This window comes from Cydia amplana, chromosome 3, assembly GCF_948474715.1.
Source record: "Cydia amplana chromosome 3, ilCydAmpl1.1, whole genome shotgun sequence".
NCBI lineage: Eukaryota > Metazoa > Arthropoda > Insecta > Lepidoptera > Tortricidae > Cydia > Cydia amplana.
In genome coordinates this window covers 1,739,387-1,754,865 of record NC_086071.1, presented here as the reverse complement: position 1 = coordinate 1,754,865, position 15,479 = coordinate 1,739,387, and the positions used below count along the sequence as shown (strand labels likewise).

General features: G+C 41.0%; 1 protein-coding gene across 1 annotated transcript in view; it reads left to right on the top strand.

Annotated features, from left to right (window-relative positions):
* The window catches only part of LOC134662358 (rhombotin-2), an 83,902-nt gene extending 69,334 nt beyond the window's left edge, over window positions 1-14,568 (top strand). Inside the window, 7 exon segments of the mRNA XM_063518560.1 lie at window positions 4,555-4,707; window positions 6,563-6,709; window positions 6,712-6,737; window positions 7,283-7,408; window positions 13,125-13,275; window positions 14,249-14,317; window positions 14,320-14,568. Of these exon segments, the coding sequence (XP_063374630.1) occupies window positions 4,555-4,707; window positions 6,563-6,709; window positions 6,712-6,737; window positions 7,283-7,408; window positions 13,125-13,275; window positions 14,249-14,317; window positions 14,320-14,421 (774 nt within the window). The 3' untranslated portion in view covers window positions 14,422-14,568.
* Window positions 14,569-15,479: the final 911 nt, after the last annotated feature.

Sequence of the window (15,479 nt, the reverse complement as noted above, 5' to 3'; positions counted from 1 at the left end):
ATTTGAATTGAGGTAGGTTTTTTTCATAAGACAAAATATGTACAGTGTTCCGCAGTGTTCAATTGTACACCTATGTATGTTCAAAAAGGTTAGAAATATTAATAAAGCTTCAGTGAGATTGGCCGGGACACGTCTGCCGTATGCACCCGGATTGGTGGGCCAAGGTGGCTACCGAATGGACACCGCAGAGTGGACAACTTACTGTTTTGGGTGAAATTACTGTCTTATTAAGCATGGTTCGCAAACGTTTCTGCATGTAAAAAATAAAAACTTAATTAATATTTAAGTATACCTACATTAACGGATCGAAAATCACATGCGATATCGGTGAGGTTTGTAGAGCCCATTTTAAGCCAACAAATATATATAAGGTACGTCTCATTTATTTATACATGTATTCAATTTTTTTGAAAAAACCTATAAGTTTAAAAAATATTTTAATAATTTGCACATTAAAGCCTCAAACGTCGCAAATATACGACACTAGTTACATATTTGCGGCGTTTGGGGTGGAAACCCTGGGGCCGTGGGGACCTAGCGCGCGTAGCCTCTATAAGGAGCTGTCAAAGCGCCTTATAGAGGCTTCTGGTGACCAGAGGGCTGGCCAATATTATGCCCAGCGGATCAGCATTGCCATCCAGCGGGGCAGCGGCCAGCCTTCTGGGTACCCTACCGAGCGACCGCGACCTAGGCCAATTTTTAGGGTTCCGTAGCCAAATGGCAAAAAACGGAACCCTTATAGATTCGTCATGTCTGTCTGTCTGTCTGTCTGTCTGTCTGTCTGTCCGTCTGTCTGTCCGTCCGTATGTCACAGCCACTTTTCTCCGAAACTATAAGAACTATACTGTTGAAACTTGGTATGTAGATGTATTCTGTGAACCGCATTAAGATTTTCACACAAAAATAGAAAAAACACAATAAATTTTTGGGGTTCCCCATACTTCGAACTGAAACTCAAAATTTTTTTTTTCATCAAACCCATACGTGTGGGGTATCTATGGATAGGTCTTCAAAAATGATATTGAGGTTTCTAATATCATTTTTTTCTAAACTGAATAGTTTGCGCGAGAGACACTTCCAAAGTGGTAAAATGTGTCCCCCCCCCCCTAACTTCTAAAATAAGAGAATGATAAAACTAAAAAAAAATATATGATGTACATTACCATGTAAACTTCCACCGAAAATTGGTTTGAACGAGATCTAGCAAGTAGTTTTTTTTAATACGTCATAAATCGCCTAAATACGGAACCCTTCATGGGCGAGTCCGACTCGCACTTGGCCGCTTTTTTATTTATAAGTTTTTATTTTTTTAAGTGTTATTATGTTTTTCAATAAAATCAAATTAAATATTTGCACATAAGTCAAAATCATTTAATAGTAACTGGCTAAGTTAATAGTTAAATATAGTTAATAAACATATAAGTAAAACTATATTTAACATATTATAGCACAACTTCGAAATAGTAACATTATTAACTAACCACTCACGGTCTGGATACCTACGAAATATTTCCTGCACTTTCGTCCCGAGAGATTTTTCAGTTATGCACGAACCTTAATAGACATTATTACACTTTACCTGAACTGCATTCGGAATGTTCATTAAAATTTAGCAGCAGCTCAACAAAAACCTTTGGTCCGTGCTGCCCGTAATAGCTCGCCGTGGGACCGCAAACTCCGATTACCCAAACAGAGAAACACCACTGAAATTTTAACGTGTAATTGATTATGAAGTTGGATAATGGGCGAAAATAGTTCTAATTTGGAGCGTGCAGAGTATAATTGGTCTCCGGCCGCGTCCGCGTTAATGATTAACGGGGCCGCGAGCCGGTCCCAGCGGCCCAGGCGCATCCTTCAATTTAAGCGTGCTCTACGTCGGTGCGGCGCGTGTAGTGAGCTAGGTTAGGCTTTGCACGCTACTTTCTTATTATTTTGATAGTAGTTATTTAGAAACCTGCAACATGATACACAACAAGATTTTATAGTACCGACTTTTAGCGTGGGTTGTGTCGGTTAGCAGTTTTTGTACTTACTTAATTACATAACACGTTACGAAAGCCTTATAATTGTTATACTACTGCTACGAATAAGGGGTCCCAAAATCAAATTATTCACATCTGATGTCTCGTTTCGGCATATCACGAACCCATTTTCATTCGCCATTTACGTGATTGCACTCCGTCGAATTTTCGTGATCGCCCCGCGATTAACGAAGTCACGGTAATGACTGACGTCTATTTTTTTATAGTTCCACTCTGCGTATTGACGTTTAGAGTCCATGCTAATGGAAGGCATGATCTTTTTTGCTTTTGCTGTGTCTAATCTGAGAGTTGCATTCGCTACGGGCTGTTTGCCGAGTGGCGTGGCCTGTCGCTGTCACCGAGTCGTAATTATTCACGAAGGCTGGCCTCACGAGCTGTCAACTTGAAAAAAATGCCACGGACGTGCCGTACCGCCCTGTTGCCTTCGACAAGAGATTTCGATTCGATCGGGGTCGATTGGAAACGAGCTCTGTTCCGTGAGTCAGACGATATTAGACCGTTTGTTAATAAAGTTTAGAGTTATGATTGTAAACAGCTATAAATACTTGATAATTATGCACATTTGATGTGCTCGTAAGTTATCACACATGTCACCTATTGTCTCAGTGATATCACTCTAATAAAAGTTTAAAAGATGGGTACACTTATTAAATTGTACAACGGGCTTAATTCAGTTTTACGCGTATTTCAGTTTTAAGATTTACCTCCGAGACGGGGACAACGCCGTCCTCGAAACGTCGGAGGTAAATCTTAAATATACACTTTGACTTAAACTTGCAAGTTATAATTAGACCTAGCTGTCAGCACAGTATGGACTTGTCTTCTAGTAATTTAACTTTGGAAATAAATATGAAATTATATTTAATAATAATTACGTGTAACAGCAAAGTTACTTTTACTTTTAAAAAATCACAATACCGCGCTAATCTCATATAACTCATCGCAAACGTCAGATTAGGTACTCTTCTTAATTCTGGAAATTACTTAGAATAACGACCAACGAGAACCTAAAATTTAAATAAATGTCATATACTAAGAAAAAGTGACCAAGGCCTCCAGTGCCCCATGCTGGAAACGAACCAGCGACGTCCTCTGCTATCGCGGCAGGTGCCTGTGCCATTCTAGGGTTCTGTGCTGTGTGAGAATTAAAATCTTTGTTCCAATGCAATTAGAATAGTTTCCTGTGTAAACAGTCATTGACACGAATTGGGCCAGGGCGCATGTTTCCGGCCAATATCCGTATCCTGTATTATTTATGGGCCGATCGGTCGCACTCTCCAAAACATACAAAAAGGAAAGACTTGGCCATTCGTCACGGCAGCACAATGGTAGCATTGTTTCGGGCAGTGCGCCTAATACCCGATTTCGTTGGCCGAAAATAATTTGACAAAATAAAAACGACAAGCAACATTAGGTGGAGAGGTCGGAACGAAATCCATCAGGCATTCTTTCAAGCAATTGAACGCCTACGTGCGGAGCTGGACGCTGGATTTAATTGAAAATGTTAATAGCGCACTTTCTCATTACGCCGACAGGCTTTTAAGAGTAACCAAATATTTTTGTTACCATATTTTAATGTTATATTAATTAAATATAAAACGTAGTTACAATTAATTTAACTACAAAACTGCAGACACTGAACAAGCCGTTAAACCTTACGACTTTTATGGGGAATACTCTTCCAAATAGAGATATATTTCTACAGTTCGCGTATCTGCCACAGCCTACAGCATAATCATTCGACATATTTTTTATTAATAGGTTGATACTTTTGACGCATATTAGTCTGATATTTATGATGCTGACTGTACAGGTTCATTAGACCATTCTATTATGTATTTCGTTGTGAAAATGCAATTATTGTACGTTCTCAATTAACCGCTTCAGTAGTTGTGCTATTTTTTGTAGGTACTATGAATAGCGATTAATTTCATGGTTCTGGGCTTAGCGTTATGATTTTAAACGGTTTGACAATTTGCAAGGTTTTACAGCCTTAGTTATCTATAGGTTATAAGTAACTGTATTTTTAGTGCTACCTGCCTCAAAAACGAATTGCGTATAATTGTCATTTACATCGTACCGTAGTACAGTCAGCATCAATATTAGTAGCGGATGAAACAAAGCGCTAAAAGTAGGTATCTGCCATCCTGGAACACTTTTCAATTGATTTTCAAGTACCTACAATAGTACAGTACCTTCGACGAGTTTGATAGTGAAATTCATGAGCGAGATTCATAGTGAATGAGTTTATAAGCAGTGGCTACGAATAAAGCCACGTTAATAATCTCATGGTAAGGGCACAGGACAATACAATAATTTGGTAGTGTAACTTCGTATTCATATGAATAGTGTAACTTCAGTGGCTACTAGTAGGCTCCTCAAAATTTGGCTCTATAATATTTTGACAGCCCAATTCTCTGGGGGCGTTAAGTACAGTCGGCAATAAATAACAAGTGTTTTTATAAGAAAAATTGGCTGAAACTTATTAGGTGATTTGTTTTTTTGTCCATAGTGCGAGAGGCGAACGCCGCAACAGGCGAGCGGCAGTCCCGGGCTGGGCGTGCAGATGCTCGCCATGGAGGTCAGCAAGGAGGCGCGCGCGTCGCCGCTGCCTGCGCCCGCGCAGACGCCCACCAACGGCCAGGCGCAGCCGCCGCAGCCGCAGGTGCGTCATACACACACGCTTGTCACTATAGTGTGGCCTAGTCGGTACCCTGCCTATGAAGCCGATGGTTCTGGGTTCGAATCCCGGTAGGGGCATTTATTTGTGTGATGAGCACACATATATTTTTTTCTCACACCGTGTTCTATATGTATTTGAGTATTTATATAATAATATGATATATTATAATATATCATCTGAGTACCCACGACACAAGCTTTCTTGAGCTTACTGTTGGATTTACAAGGTTATCACACTGATACCCTGACTCGGGACAGACAGTCCTGGCGAAGTATTACGTATTACTAGGAGAGCCGACCCCAAATAATGGGATTAAGGCTAGGAAAAGAAGAAGAAGAAGTTAATACACTGATATTTACCCTGATACTGATACGGATCCGCATTCCGCTCTGGTGTAGGTATGAGTAAGATAGCGATGTCCCTATCCCAATGCTCGCACACCAGAAATTGGCACCCATGATCTCAATTCTTTTGTCGGTGATTATATTTTAACTCAAACAAACAATTGAAAACCATTGACATATCTGATAAAAAATAATTATTGATTTTATTCAAAATGGAGTTCATTAGAAATATTAGAATACTATAGTGTCTTCGGGAAATTAATTTAAGCTCAGGAATGCACCCTTAAAATTAACGGAGTTCAAAAAAAGCACGGTGTATAATATGAATATTGTATACCCAGATATGCGCTGGCTGCAGCAAGGTGATCACGGAGCGCTTCCTGCTGAAGGCCCTGGACCAGCTGTGGCACGAGGACTGCCTGAAGTGCGGCTGCTGCGACTGCCGGCTCGGGGAGGTCGGCCACACGCTCTACACGCGCGCCAACCTCATACTCTGCAAGAGGGATTATTTGAGGTTAGTATGGTATACCCAGATATGCGCTGGCTGCAGCAAGGTGATCACGGAGCGCTACCTGCTGAAGGCGCTGGACCAGCTGTGGCACGAGGACTGCCTGAAGTGCGGCTGCTGCGACTGCCGGCTCGGGGAGATCGGCCACACGCTCTACACGCGCGCCAACCTCATACTCTGCAAGAGGGATTATTTGAGGTTAGTATGGTATACCCAGATATGCGCTGGCTGCAGCAAGGTGATCACGGAGCGCTACCTGCTGAAGGCGCTGGACCAGCTGTGGCACGAGGACTGCCTGAAGTGCGGCTGCTGCGACTGCCGGCTCGGGGAGATCGGCCACACGCTCTACACGCGCGCCAACCTCATACTCTGCAAGAGGGATTATTTGAGGTTAGTATGGTATACCCAGATATGCGCTGGCTGCAGCAAGGTGATCACGGAGCGCTACCTGCTGAAGGCCCTGGACCAGTTGTGGCACGAGGACTGCCTGAAGTGCGGCTGTTGCGACTGCCGGCTCGGGGAGGTCGGCCACATGCTCTACACGCGCGCCAACCTCATACTCTGCAAGAGGGATTATTTGAGGTTAGTATGGTATACCCAGATATGCGCTGGCTGCAGCAAGGTGATCACGGAGCGCTACCTGCTGAAGGCCCTGGACCAGTTGTGGCACGAGGACTGCCTGAAGTGCGGCTGCTGCGACTGCCGGCTCGGGGAGGTCGGCCACACGCTCTACACGCGCGCCAACCTCATACTCTGCAAGAGGGATTATTTGAGGTTAGTATGGTATACCCAGATATACGCTGGCTGCAGCAAGGTGATCACAGAGCGCTACCTGCTGAAGGCGCTGGACCAGCTGTGGCACGAGGACTGCCTGAAGTGCGGCTGCTGCGACTGCCGGCTCGGGGAGGTCGGCCACACGCTCTACACGCGCGCCAACCTCATACTCTGCAAGAGGGATTATTTGAGGTTAGTATGGTATACACAGATATGCGCTGGCTGCAGCAAGGTGATCACGGAGCGCTACCTGCTGAAGGCGCTGGACCAGTTGTGGCACGAGGACTGCCTGAAGTGCGGCTGCTGCGACTGCCGGCTTGGGGAGGTCGGCCACACGCTCTACACGCACGCCAACCTCACATACTCTGCAAGAGGGATTATTTGAGGTTAGAACCATAATCCTTGTTTTATATACAACGCTCGTGGTAAAATTTTGGAATCTTTCACTTGCTCGGGTATCAATCAATAGCACAAGGAGTTAAAAGACAAATTTTGCCCCCTTGTAAAACAAATAACTGTTTATTTCCTGGCCAAAGTGTCATTATGGGAATTAAAAATAAATACGAGTAATGCTCGAGCTCGGTTTGGATTAGGCGACGAACAGAGAGAGAGATTGTAGTTATTGTTAAAATGCAATTAATTATTATAAAACAAAAATAGTTTCTTCGGGAGAAGATTTTTTTTCATATGTATACCTATAGTCTATTTTTTTATTCGGTGGACTAAAATGACATTTCATATTATGAAATGTTATTTCATGTTTATATTATGAAATGTCATTTTAGTATACCGAATTAAAAAAATAGACTTTAAGTTACCGATAGTTAATAAATATGTAGCCTTTTGTATTTTGTTGCATACTACATCTTAAATAAGTATGTCAGTTTATACATATTAAGCCAGTTTTCACCATAAATATGTTTGTCGTCAGGCTTTTCGGGAACACAGGCTACTGCGCGGCGTGCAACAAAGTGATTCCGGCATTCGAGATGGTGATGCGGGCGCGAAGCAACGTCTATCATCTCGAGTGCTTCGCTTGTCAGCAGTGCAATCATAGGTGAGTCTATTGTACATTTTGTACCAGGTTTGTGCGAAAAACTGCCGGATTGCCTTGTGACTAGAGGTAACCATAGCCTAAGTAAGGACTCAGGACTAGGGTAAGATTATTATGCACACGTTTCACAGTTTTTTTAATAACCGAACTTTAAATATTCTTGCTATTTTTTAATTGGAAAAAGATTAACTTTTTACGCTTCTACGGCGTTCCCTGTTCATTTCACTCTCATGTCAAACGTGGTAGCCGTGAAAATTGAACGGGGACTCCTATATTGAATACAAGTCCGGTTTGGGACTTTCCTTCTCTGAGCGAGACAAAGCATTTCAAATAAAGCGAAGTAAAAAGAGGACGACAATATAGTGCGGCGAGAAGTTATATGGTTTATTCATCTCACGGAGGGCAAACAAAGAGCGCGATTAAATTTTCCGCTACATAATAAACCTACATGCTGGGAAGAAAATATTTGAAGTGGTTTTCGGTCGTTTTGCTCCACGACATTGGGTTGCGATTTAGTTCCTGATTGAATACGTGTGTTGTTTGAAGTTGCAGTTGCTCTGAGTAATAATTTCGAGCATTAGGTGCACTACTCGTGTAGGTACTGGCTAGTCGTGGAAAGAAAGAAAGCAAGGTTTAGTTAGACTAACAAGAACTTGCATTTTCATTACATTGCAGTATCTGGTCAAACTTTTGAATGCAGTTTATCCTAGTAGCCGGCAATGTAACGTACATTGTATTGCATGCCAGTTCTTGCTGTCGAACGCTGTGCGAGTGCTGTGTGCGAGGTGAGGACCCACCTCGCTGACATTTTTAATTTACCGTTTGGGAAATTAATTCCTATTGCTAGATTTCGTCCGCTCGTTTGCCGACTATCACATAAAAAAAATAATTACAAAGCAAAAAGTGGGAACAGCGGTCAGTGAAACGATTTTGGTTTTTCGTACAATATTTCTCGAGTTTGATCATAGTATAAATCGGGTACTCATATGAGTCATATGGGATACTCACGGTTTACTACTTATATAAAAGTATTACTAAGACAGTTTAATCATTCAAAGTATTCAAATATCACTAATGGTATAAAATATGTCACTTTGAAAGTATTTGTACAATTGATTGACATTAGTCTGTCTCTGACTTATTTTGTTTGAGCTTAAAGATGTATTACGGTGACAATGACATACACATTGTACAGAGGGAATGTCACGTACGACAAGCTGTAAGCTATAACACATGGCGGACGGTTTTAATGTGTGCGTGGAGGCGAGTGATACCATGTCTTGGGAGAATACAACTAAACGGAGTAGCCATTAACAGGCTTTCCCCTCTGTCGAAAATAGGCGGCCAACGGTCATACACAATGTATGGACTGACGTTTATCTGACATGGCTATTTTTACGTTACGCATACATTTGACGTTCCCCTCCCCCGCAAAAATCGGCAGACTGTTTTGTACAGAAAATTACAGACAAGGCGAGGCGTCTCCGTTTGATTATATCCTCTAAGTACCATGTACCCTACCTAGTATTACCTATACAAACAACACAACAAATTAACATTTTTTTGACTTTGTGGGTCTTTATAGTTTAACTTTAAATTAGTTAGGTTTTGGGCTCATTATCTAATCGTTAAATGAAGACACGGTCAAAAACAGTAATATTTTCCAGAAAACTTGTATGTATTACAGGTTAATGTATGTTATACCCCGGCCCGGGTCGGTGCAGGCGCCGAAAGAGCAATCTTCTTGGACTGCGTTTGCTTAAATAATAGAGAGGTCACGAGATTGGAGCCGCCTGAATGGTTTATATGTCACTGTGGGTCCCCGAGCGCGGGCAATCTTGCCAAGCGTTTTCGACGAATTATATATTTATTCTAGTGGACTTTCGTTATGTTGCTGACGTTTAACTGAACGGGACAATTAACGGATTTTTCTTAAACCTCCAATTAGACTGTTCAAGAACTTGCATGTATAAGATTATATATAAAAATTATTAACAATCTACATTGCTAATAATAGATTACAATGAATTAGGTCGATCGATCAAATACCACAAACCGCAATATAATGAAAATAGAATGCAAGTTCTTGATCCGTCTAAACGGGGCTTAAGTTATGATTAATGTATGTACAATGCAATACAAATCCTCTTTATTGTACAACCTCAATAAAACATTTACAGAGAGACACACACATAATACATGTAGACAGAGGTAACAACAGGCGATCTCTTCCAGACCACCTTTAGGGAGTGATGATAATGTTAATTAGACCTAATATAATATTAAATGTCAGTACCTACCTATTTTTTATGGAGATGATGGAATTAATTCAATTTTCGTATCTACAATGTAGGGGGGGCGGGGCTCCAATTGTATACCCAAATTATATGTAGGTACAGTCAACCAATTTGATTCATATTATGAAAAAAAAACAGTAAAAAGACAAATAAATAACTTATGAACTAAATACATCTATGAATAATACTAAATTAAAACTAACAACCCTAAATATATCTAAAATAAGTTTTAATATCTGTATTCTGTTTACTTTGATGCCCTGTCAAACTATTTAATCTCTATAAACTGGCAATTTTATGTCATCCCGATTTCTTCTTTACTTTTCGTTTGGTGTTTGTTGATTTACGATTGTCATGTTGGCTAGGGCTCCCTGAACAGGACGATTCAATTTGCTTACACAAAGAAATAAGTTAGGACTCAATTACACAACGAAAGCAAATCGTAGCAAAACATATTTGATATAGTCAGGTTTAATTTGGCCAACAACATTTGGGTATGTTTACACGTTATTGCAATATGAAGCGCAAACTATCAAATATCACATAGGTACCTAAAAATCAATTTCCATGCCGGCAGAAATCTGAATCCAATTTGCGGGCTGTCCGATCGAAGCGGACGGGAGATATCACGGGCGAATATCGCTAAACGGCTAAATAATTTAGTAGCAATCTGCCGGAGCCCGCGGCGGAAACCGCGTGTGATCGCAGCTCGCACTGCACGGCGCGCCGTGGCGGCTGCGCTCGCCGCCGGCCGGCGCGGCGGCCCGCTGCCACGATCGCGCTTTCCAATACCTACCTATATCTGCCCTCGCTCCTACTCACTATTAACATGATTCCCATAAAATAGTTGAATTTAATTTAAACATTAGATGATTGTAATATGAAACCAACGAAAGATTAGCTTAGCTTTTTCGTTAAGGTACTTTTTTAATGTTTTTATATGCCGCGCATTAAGGTGTAGGTATTCGGGTATTTCCGAATGAACGAAAGTGGCGGATAATTCCGAAAGCTGACTCTTACTACAACGGAATATGAGTGATTTTACAATGATTTTCGGGATAAACCTTAGCTGCTAAGCCGTTGATGCTATCCAGCCTGTTACCGATCACCAGTTCCTTTGACGATATTTTCCTGGCATGCGTCATGCGTACCTATTATATAGCTGTATGGGAAGGACTGATAACAGATAGCATTTCGCATCTCACGCCCACGCTTTACCGTTCTTCCCTAAACGCTTTTGTTTCACGGCTCAGGGAAAGCAGTCAATAGCCGCGTCCGCTCAAAACGTCAAACTTCGCACTGTCGTCGCGACACAATAGCGCCCCGGACAAAGCTTAACTTGCAGCCAGTCATTAAAATTTCGTTCTACATCTTTTCCATTACGCGTTGCAGACAAAAAATAGCAAAATAAAAAGGGACAACTCCCAAAAACAAAAGTCGGCAACGGGGAGAACAGGAAATAAAGTTAATTAAGAGCGGCGAAATCGACTGAGTTGCGGTGGAAATTGGCCCCTTAAAAAAGAGACATTTGTAGCGGAGCTATTGCGCTTAATTTTTGTGACAAGTGAAACAAAAGAGTTGGTAGGGTGTCCGGAGAAGCGGGGGTGCGGTAGGAAGACGTGCGGGGGCGGAGGGAGATAAGGTCGGTGTTATCGCGCGGTTCCGGTGCGGGCGGCCACTGGCGAGTCGAAGGCGATACCTTTTGTTGTGGCATCGAGGGATGCGCTCGCGTGACGTTATCGGCGGCGTGACGCGCGCCTCGCTTGACCTTTCCACTTGCGATACTAAATTTTGTTCCTTAGACATTTTATAGTGCCCGCTTTCCGGCTCCTTCATCAAAGTAATGATATTCACGATTAGAAGCCTGTAAATTGACGTTTTTGGGCCAAGGGCTATGTTAGTTATTGCGTTGAGAACTTGGTCTACGGCTAGCGTCTGAGATATATACAGTATAGATTTTTTAAATGCCAACTTGGTTTTCCTTTAATTTAATTTGCAGTGTTTGTTACAGTGATTTGATCCTTATGATATGATTGACCTATCGATAGGTGCCAAAACAGAACAGGGTGTTTGTTGTTATTTTAATTTTAGTCGGTTCGATTCTTGGGTAAAGGAAGCATACTTATTTAAAAAATCTCTGAATGCAGTTTTTTTGTAATGTTTTTTTTGAGTTAAATTTGCTATTTCCATTGTTTTGAGCACTTTTTATCCAGGTTCCAGGTGGTATTAAAAAATCTACATTGATTGTGTAGGGTCACAGTGAAACTTTGCGATATCTCGGAAACTAGGTGTTAGGTACCAGCTAGTGCCGTCTGTCAAGCAAGGGCAGGCTCAGGGACCCCCAGCACCTCCCCAATACGCCAGCACGCCTTGGAGAAGGAGGTTGCTATGAGCGTTATTGTGAATTCGTGCGCAAAAGTAATTTTTTTTCATTTATGTTTCGCAATTTTTTACCAAGATATACAATCGAATTTGGCGTTATTTATTTTTTTGTTATGTTCTATGTGTATTCAAGTTTATTTGGAGCTAAATATATTTAATTTTATTTAACTCTTTGGTGCAGTTTTTTTTATTGTATTTAAAAACACCCCCTAGTCTCATAATGAAACATTTTTATGTAGTATACAATGAAACATGATGTTCACTGAACTAACATTGCAGAGTAACAGATCAACCAATCAAATGTAAGATGCTACTCTGTCTTTCGTGTTACGCTGGCTTATGTTCATTTCCTTCTAGAAAGTTACCTAAATCTAAGCAGCAAACATTCACAATAAAAGTACAATTATTTGAATAAAAATAGGAAAGGTATTTAATAATTTCATAATTCTAGAAAGTATTCTGAAAGAAGCCTGAAGAAGGGTTGTTTTATCAAGCAATAAAACATTAATAGGTACTTACAATTACATCAGAATGTCGTATTTCAGCTAAGATCATCGATAAAGTTATAACAATTGATCAAGCTTTATGTAATTTACATCATGTTTCTTTTTACATATTTACATGTAACAAAAAAGAAACATCAAAGCCCATCTCGAAAAGCCGTAGTTCTGTCCATCATTTACGGACAAAGTAAAAGATACATTTTATTATCGATGGATAAGTTATTATTTTCGCCTTAAATAAAACTATTTACACGTACGAGTAATTGGGATGATTACGTACGATACTCGATAAACACAAGCAACAATGGAACTTGATCACACGTACCTACGCCTAATTAAAGTGTCACTATTACGTCTTGCGATATGTAATACATGCCAATTAGGCAGCAATAATTAACACAAACAGGGCTTAGTAACCAAAAACTGATTGGTATCAATATCACAATAATAGGTAATTGGATCCCAATGAAAATAATAATAATACCGAAAATACTCTGTTGTTTTAGATTCTCTTGATCATTTATTTTTTTGTTATAGGTTCTGCGTCGGCGACCGGTTCTATTTATGCGAGAACAAGATTCTCTGCGAGTACGACTATGAGGAGCGCCTGGTGTTCGCCAACATGGCCTACAACCCGCCGCCGCTGGCGCATCTCAAGCGGCAGACCACGCATCTGCCACCACCACCGGTAACTAAACTGTTGCTTTGCTACATATTCTAAAGCCCTTGCTACACGGTCGCCGACAAGCCCCCAGACCGCGTGGCCTTGGTCCGTCCCGGACCGTGTAGACAGTTGTTTCCAACAAAATTAGACCAAAACTGACCAAGGGCAGACCAAGGTCAGACGGTTAGAAGGCTTGTCGGCGACCGTGTAGCGAGGGCTTAATGTTAACTACTAACTATTAAGCCCTTGCTACACGGTCGCCGACAAGCCTACTAACCGTCTGACCTTAGTCTGACCTTGGTCAGTTTTGGTCAAATTTTGTTGGAAACAACTGTCTACACGGTCCGGGACGGACCAAGGCCACGCGGTCTGGGGGCTTGTCGGCGACCGTGTAGCAAGGGCTTTAGTTTTTTGACACCAGACAAACAACGTCTTGTACAAGAATCAGCGTTAAATGTAATAGTTTTTTTGGAAAGAAGCATTTATTTGTGTTCTCATTATCTTAGTGGAGTGGTTTCTCCTCATCAGCGGGCTCAGCACGGTTCCATTTTTTATCCACTATCACTAAGCCCGTCACTTTCGCACTTACATACTTGTTAGAACGTGACAGGCATGGTGATAAATGATAAAAATGCGACCGTGCTACTAGGGCTGGTCAATGAGTACTGTTACTAGAGTTGGAAAAAACCTTTGAGATCTAATACCTACTTGCAATAGTTATGTATTTATACCTCTCACGTCGAATGGTGGTCTCTATGACTGTTAATTTTTATATGGAGTAGCTGTCACGTAAAATACTCGTAAACATTGTCTGGAGCTTTAGCACATTAATTTGTGTAGAAATATACTTAACGTTTACGAGTAAGCAATAAAAATATGTTAAAAACATATTTCTTCAATTCTTTTTCAATTTAGTTTAAATAAAAGAGATTTCAAGTAACTGTCATAAGCTCAGCAAATTTAAGAGTCCTTATAATTTTTATTCCATTTTTAGCAGACAAGCAACGCAATGGGGCTGATGAACGGCTCGTCCCGCTCCGGGGACCTGAACAACAATATGTCAGGGTCCTCTCCTGCCCCTTTTTCGGCGCCTCCACACCTCAAGCCCCTCGGCCTGTCGGCGCCAAGCTGAGATTATCGCGCGTGAGACGCGGCCCACCCGTACGCTAAGTACCAAAACTAAGTGACTATTGCGGACTAGTTCTGACTACCACGTGATTACAATTGACCTATCACAGACTTTATGGTGACCACAAAATTGCACGTATGGATATTAAAACTCATGTCTAATATAAAAAAGTGCGAAGGACATAAGTATGTATAAACTGATGTGGAACTTAAAATCAATTTTACAATATGCGATCAATTTATGCAATGCAATGAGCAGTGACTTAAGGAATACTCACGCTAGACATGGCCGGGGCCGGGCCGGAGCTTCCGGCGCTTCGTTTTCTATGGGTAGCACCCCGTGGTCACCGATCAGCCGTCATAGAAAATGCCATGTTGGACGCCACGGCCCGGGCACGGCCCGGTCTGGCATGAGTCATCCTTTAAATTGTAGGTAGAAAATTATTTCTTAAGGTAAAGTTGTACATACCCGTGGTAGTACTTTCTGACACCAAGGTCCAAGCTGATCTTATTACCGATTTGGGACCTACCAATGCACATTGGTTGTAGATAATAGATATAATTTAAAACAAAGTATATGCCAAATGGTAGGTGAAATGAAAGTTTCACTGTTTCGTAATAACCTAGAATCATAAAAAAAATATTTGTAATTATTTCGAACTATTCTGAACATGACAGTAGTTTATTGTTTTGTTATTCTGGTACTTTTTCCTAGGTAACTAGTTGCTGTTGCCATCCATTTGATTTAAAAAATATCGTATTATTTTAACATGGATGTAGAATTGTAGATACGTCAATCAAAATAGGCATAATAATATCGAATTGTATTTTTCTTTTCATTAATTTGATCTCATACATGCACCGCTAAATTAGTGTAGTTATAAGCCATTACTTGTCGTACGTAAGCATACATTGTTGTCGTTTGATAAAGAAAACTTGGCGTAGTACCATACGGCTAGTTTTTATTACTAACTTGAAATAATTATACATTATAAAGTGAACATAGAACCAGCTGCCGACCAGGGGGCCGATTTTTTAATTTCGATCGCTCGATTTCGTCACTCGAAAATCGGTGGAAAACGGCGAAATACAGATTTATG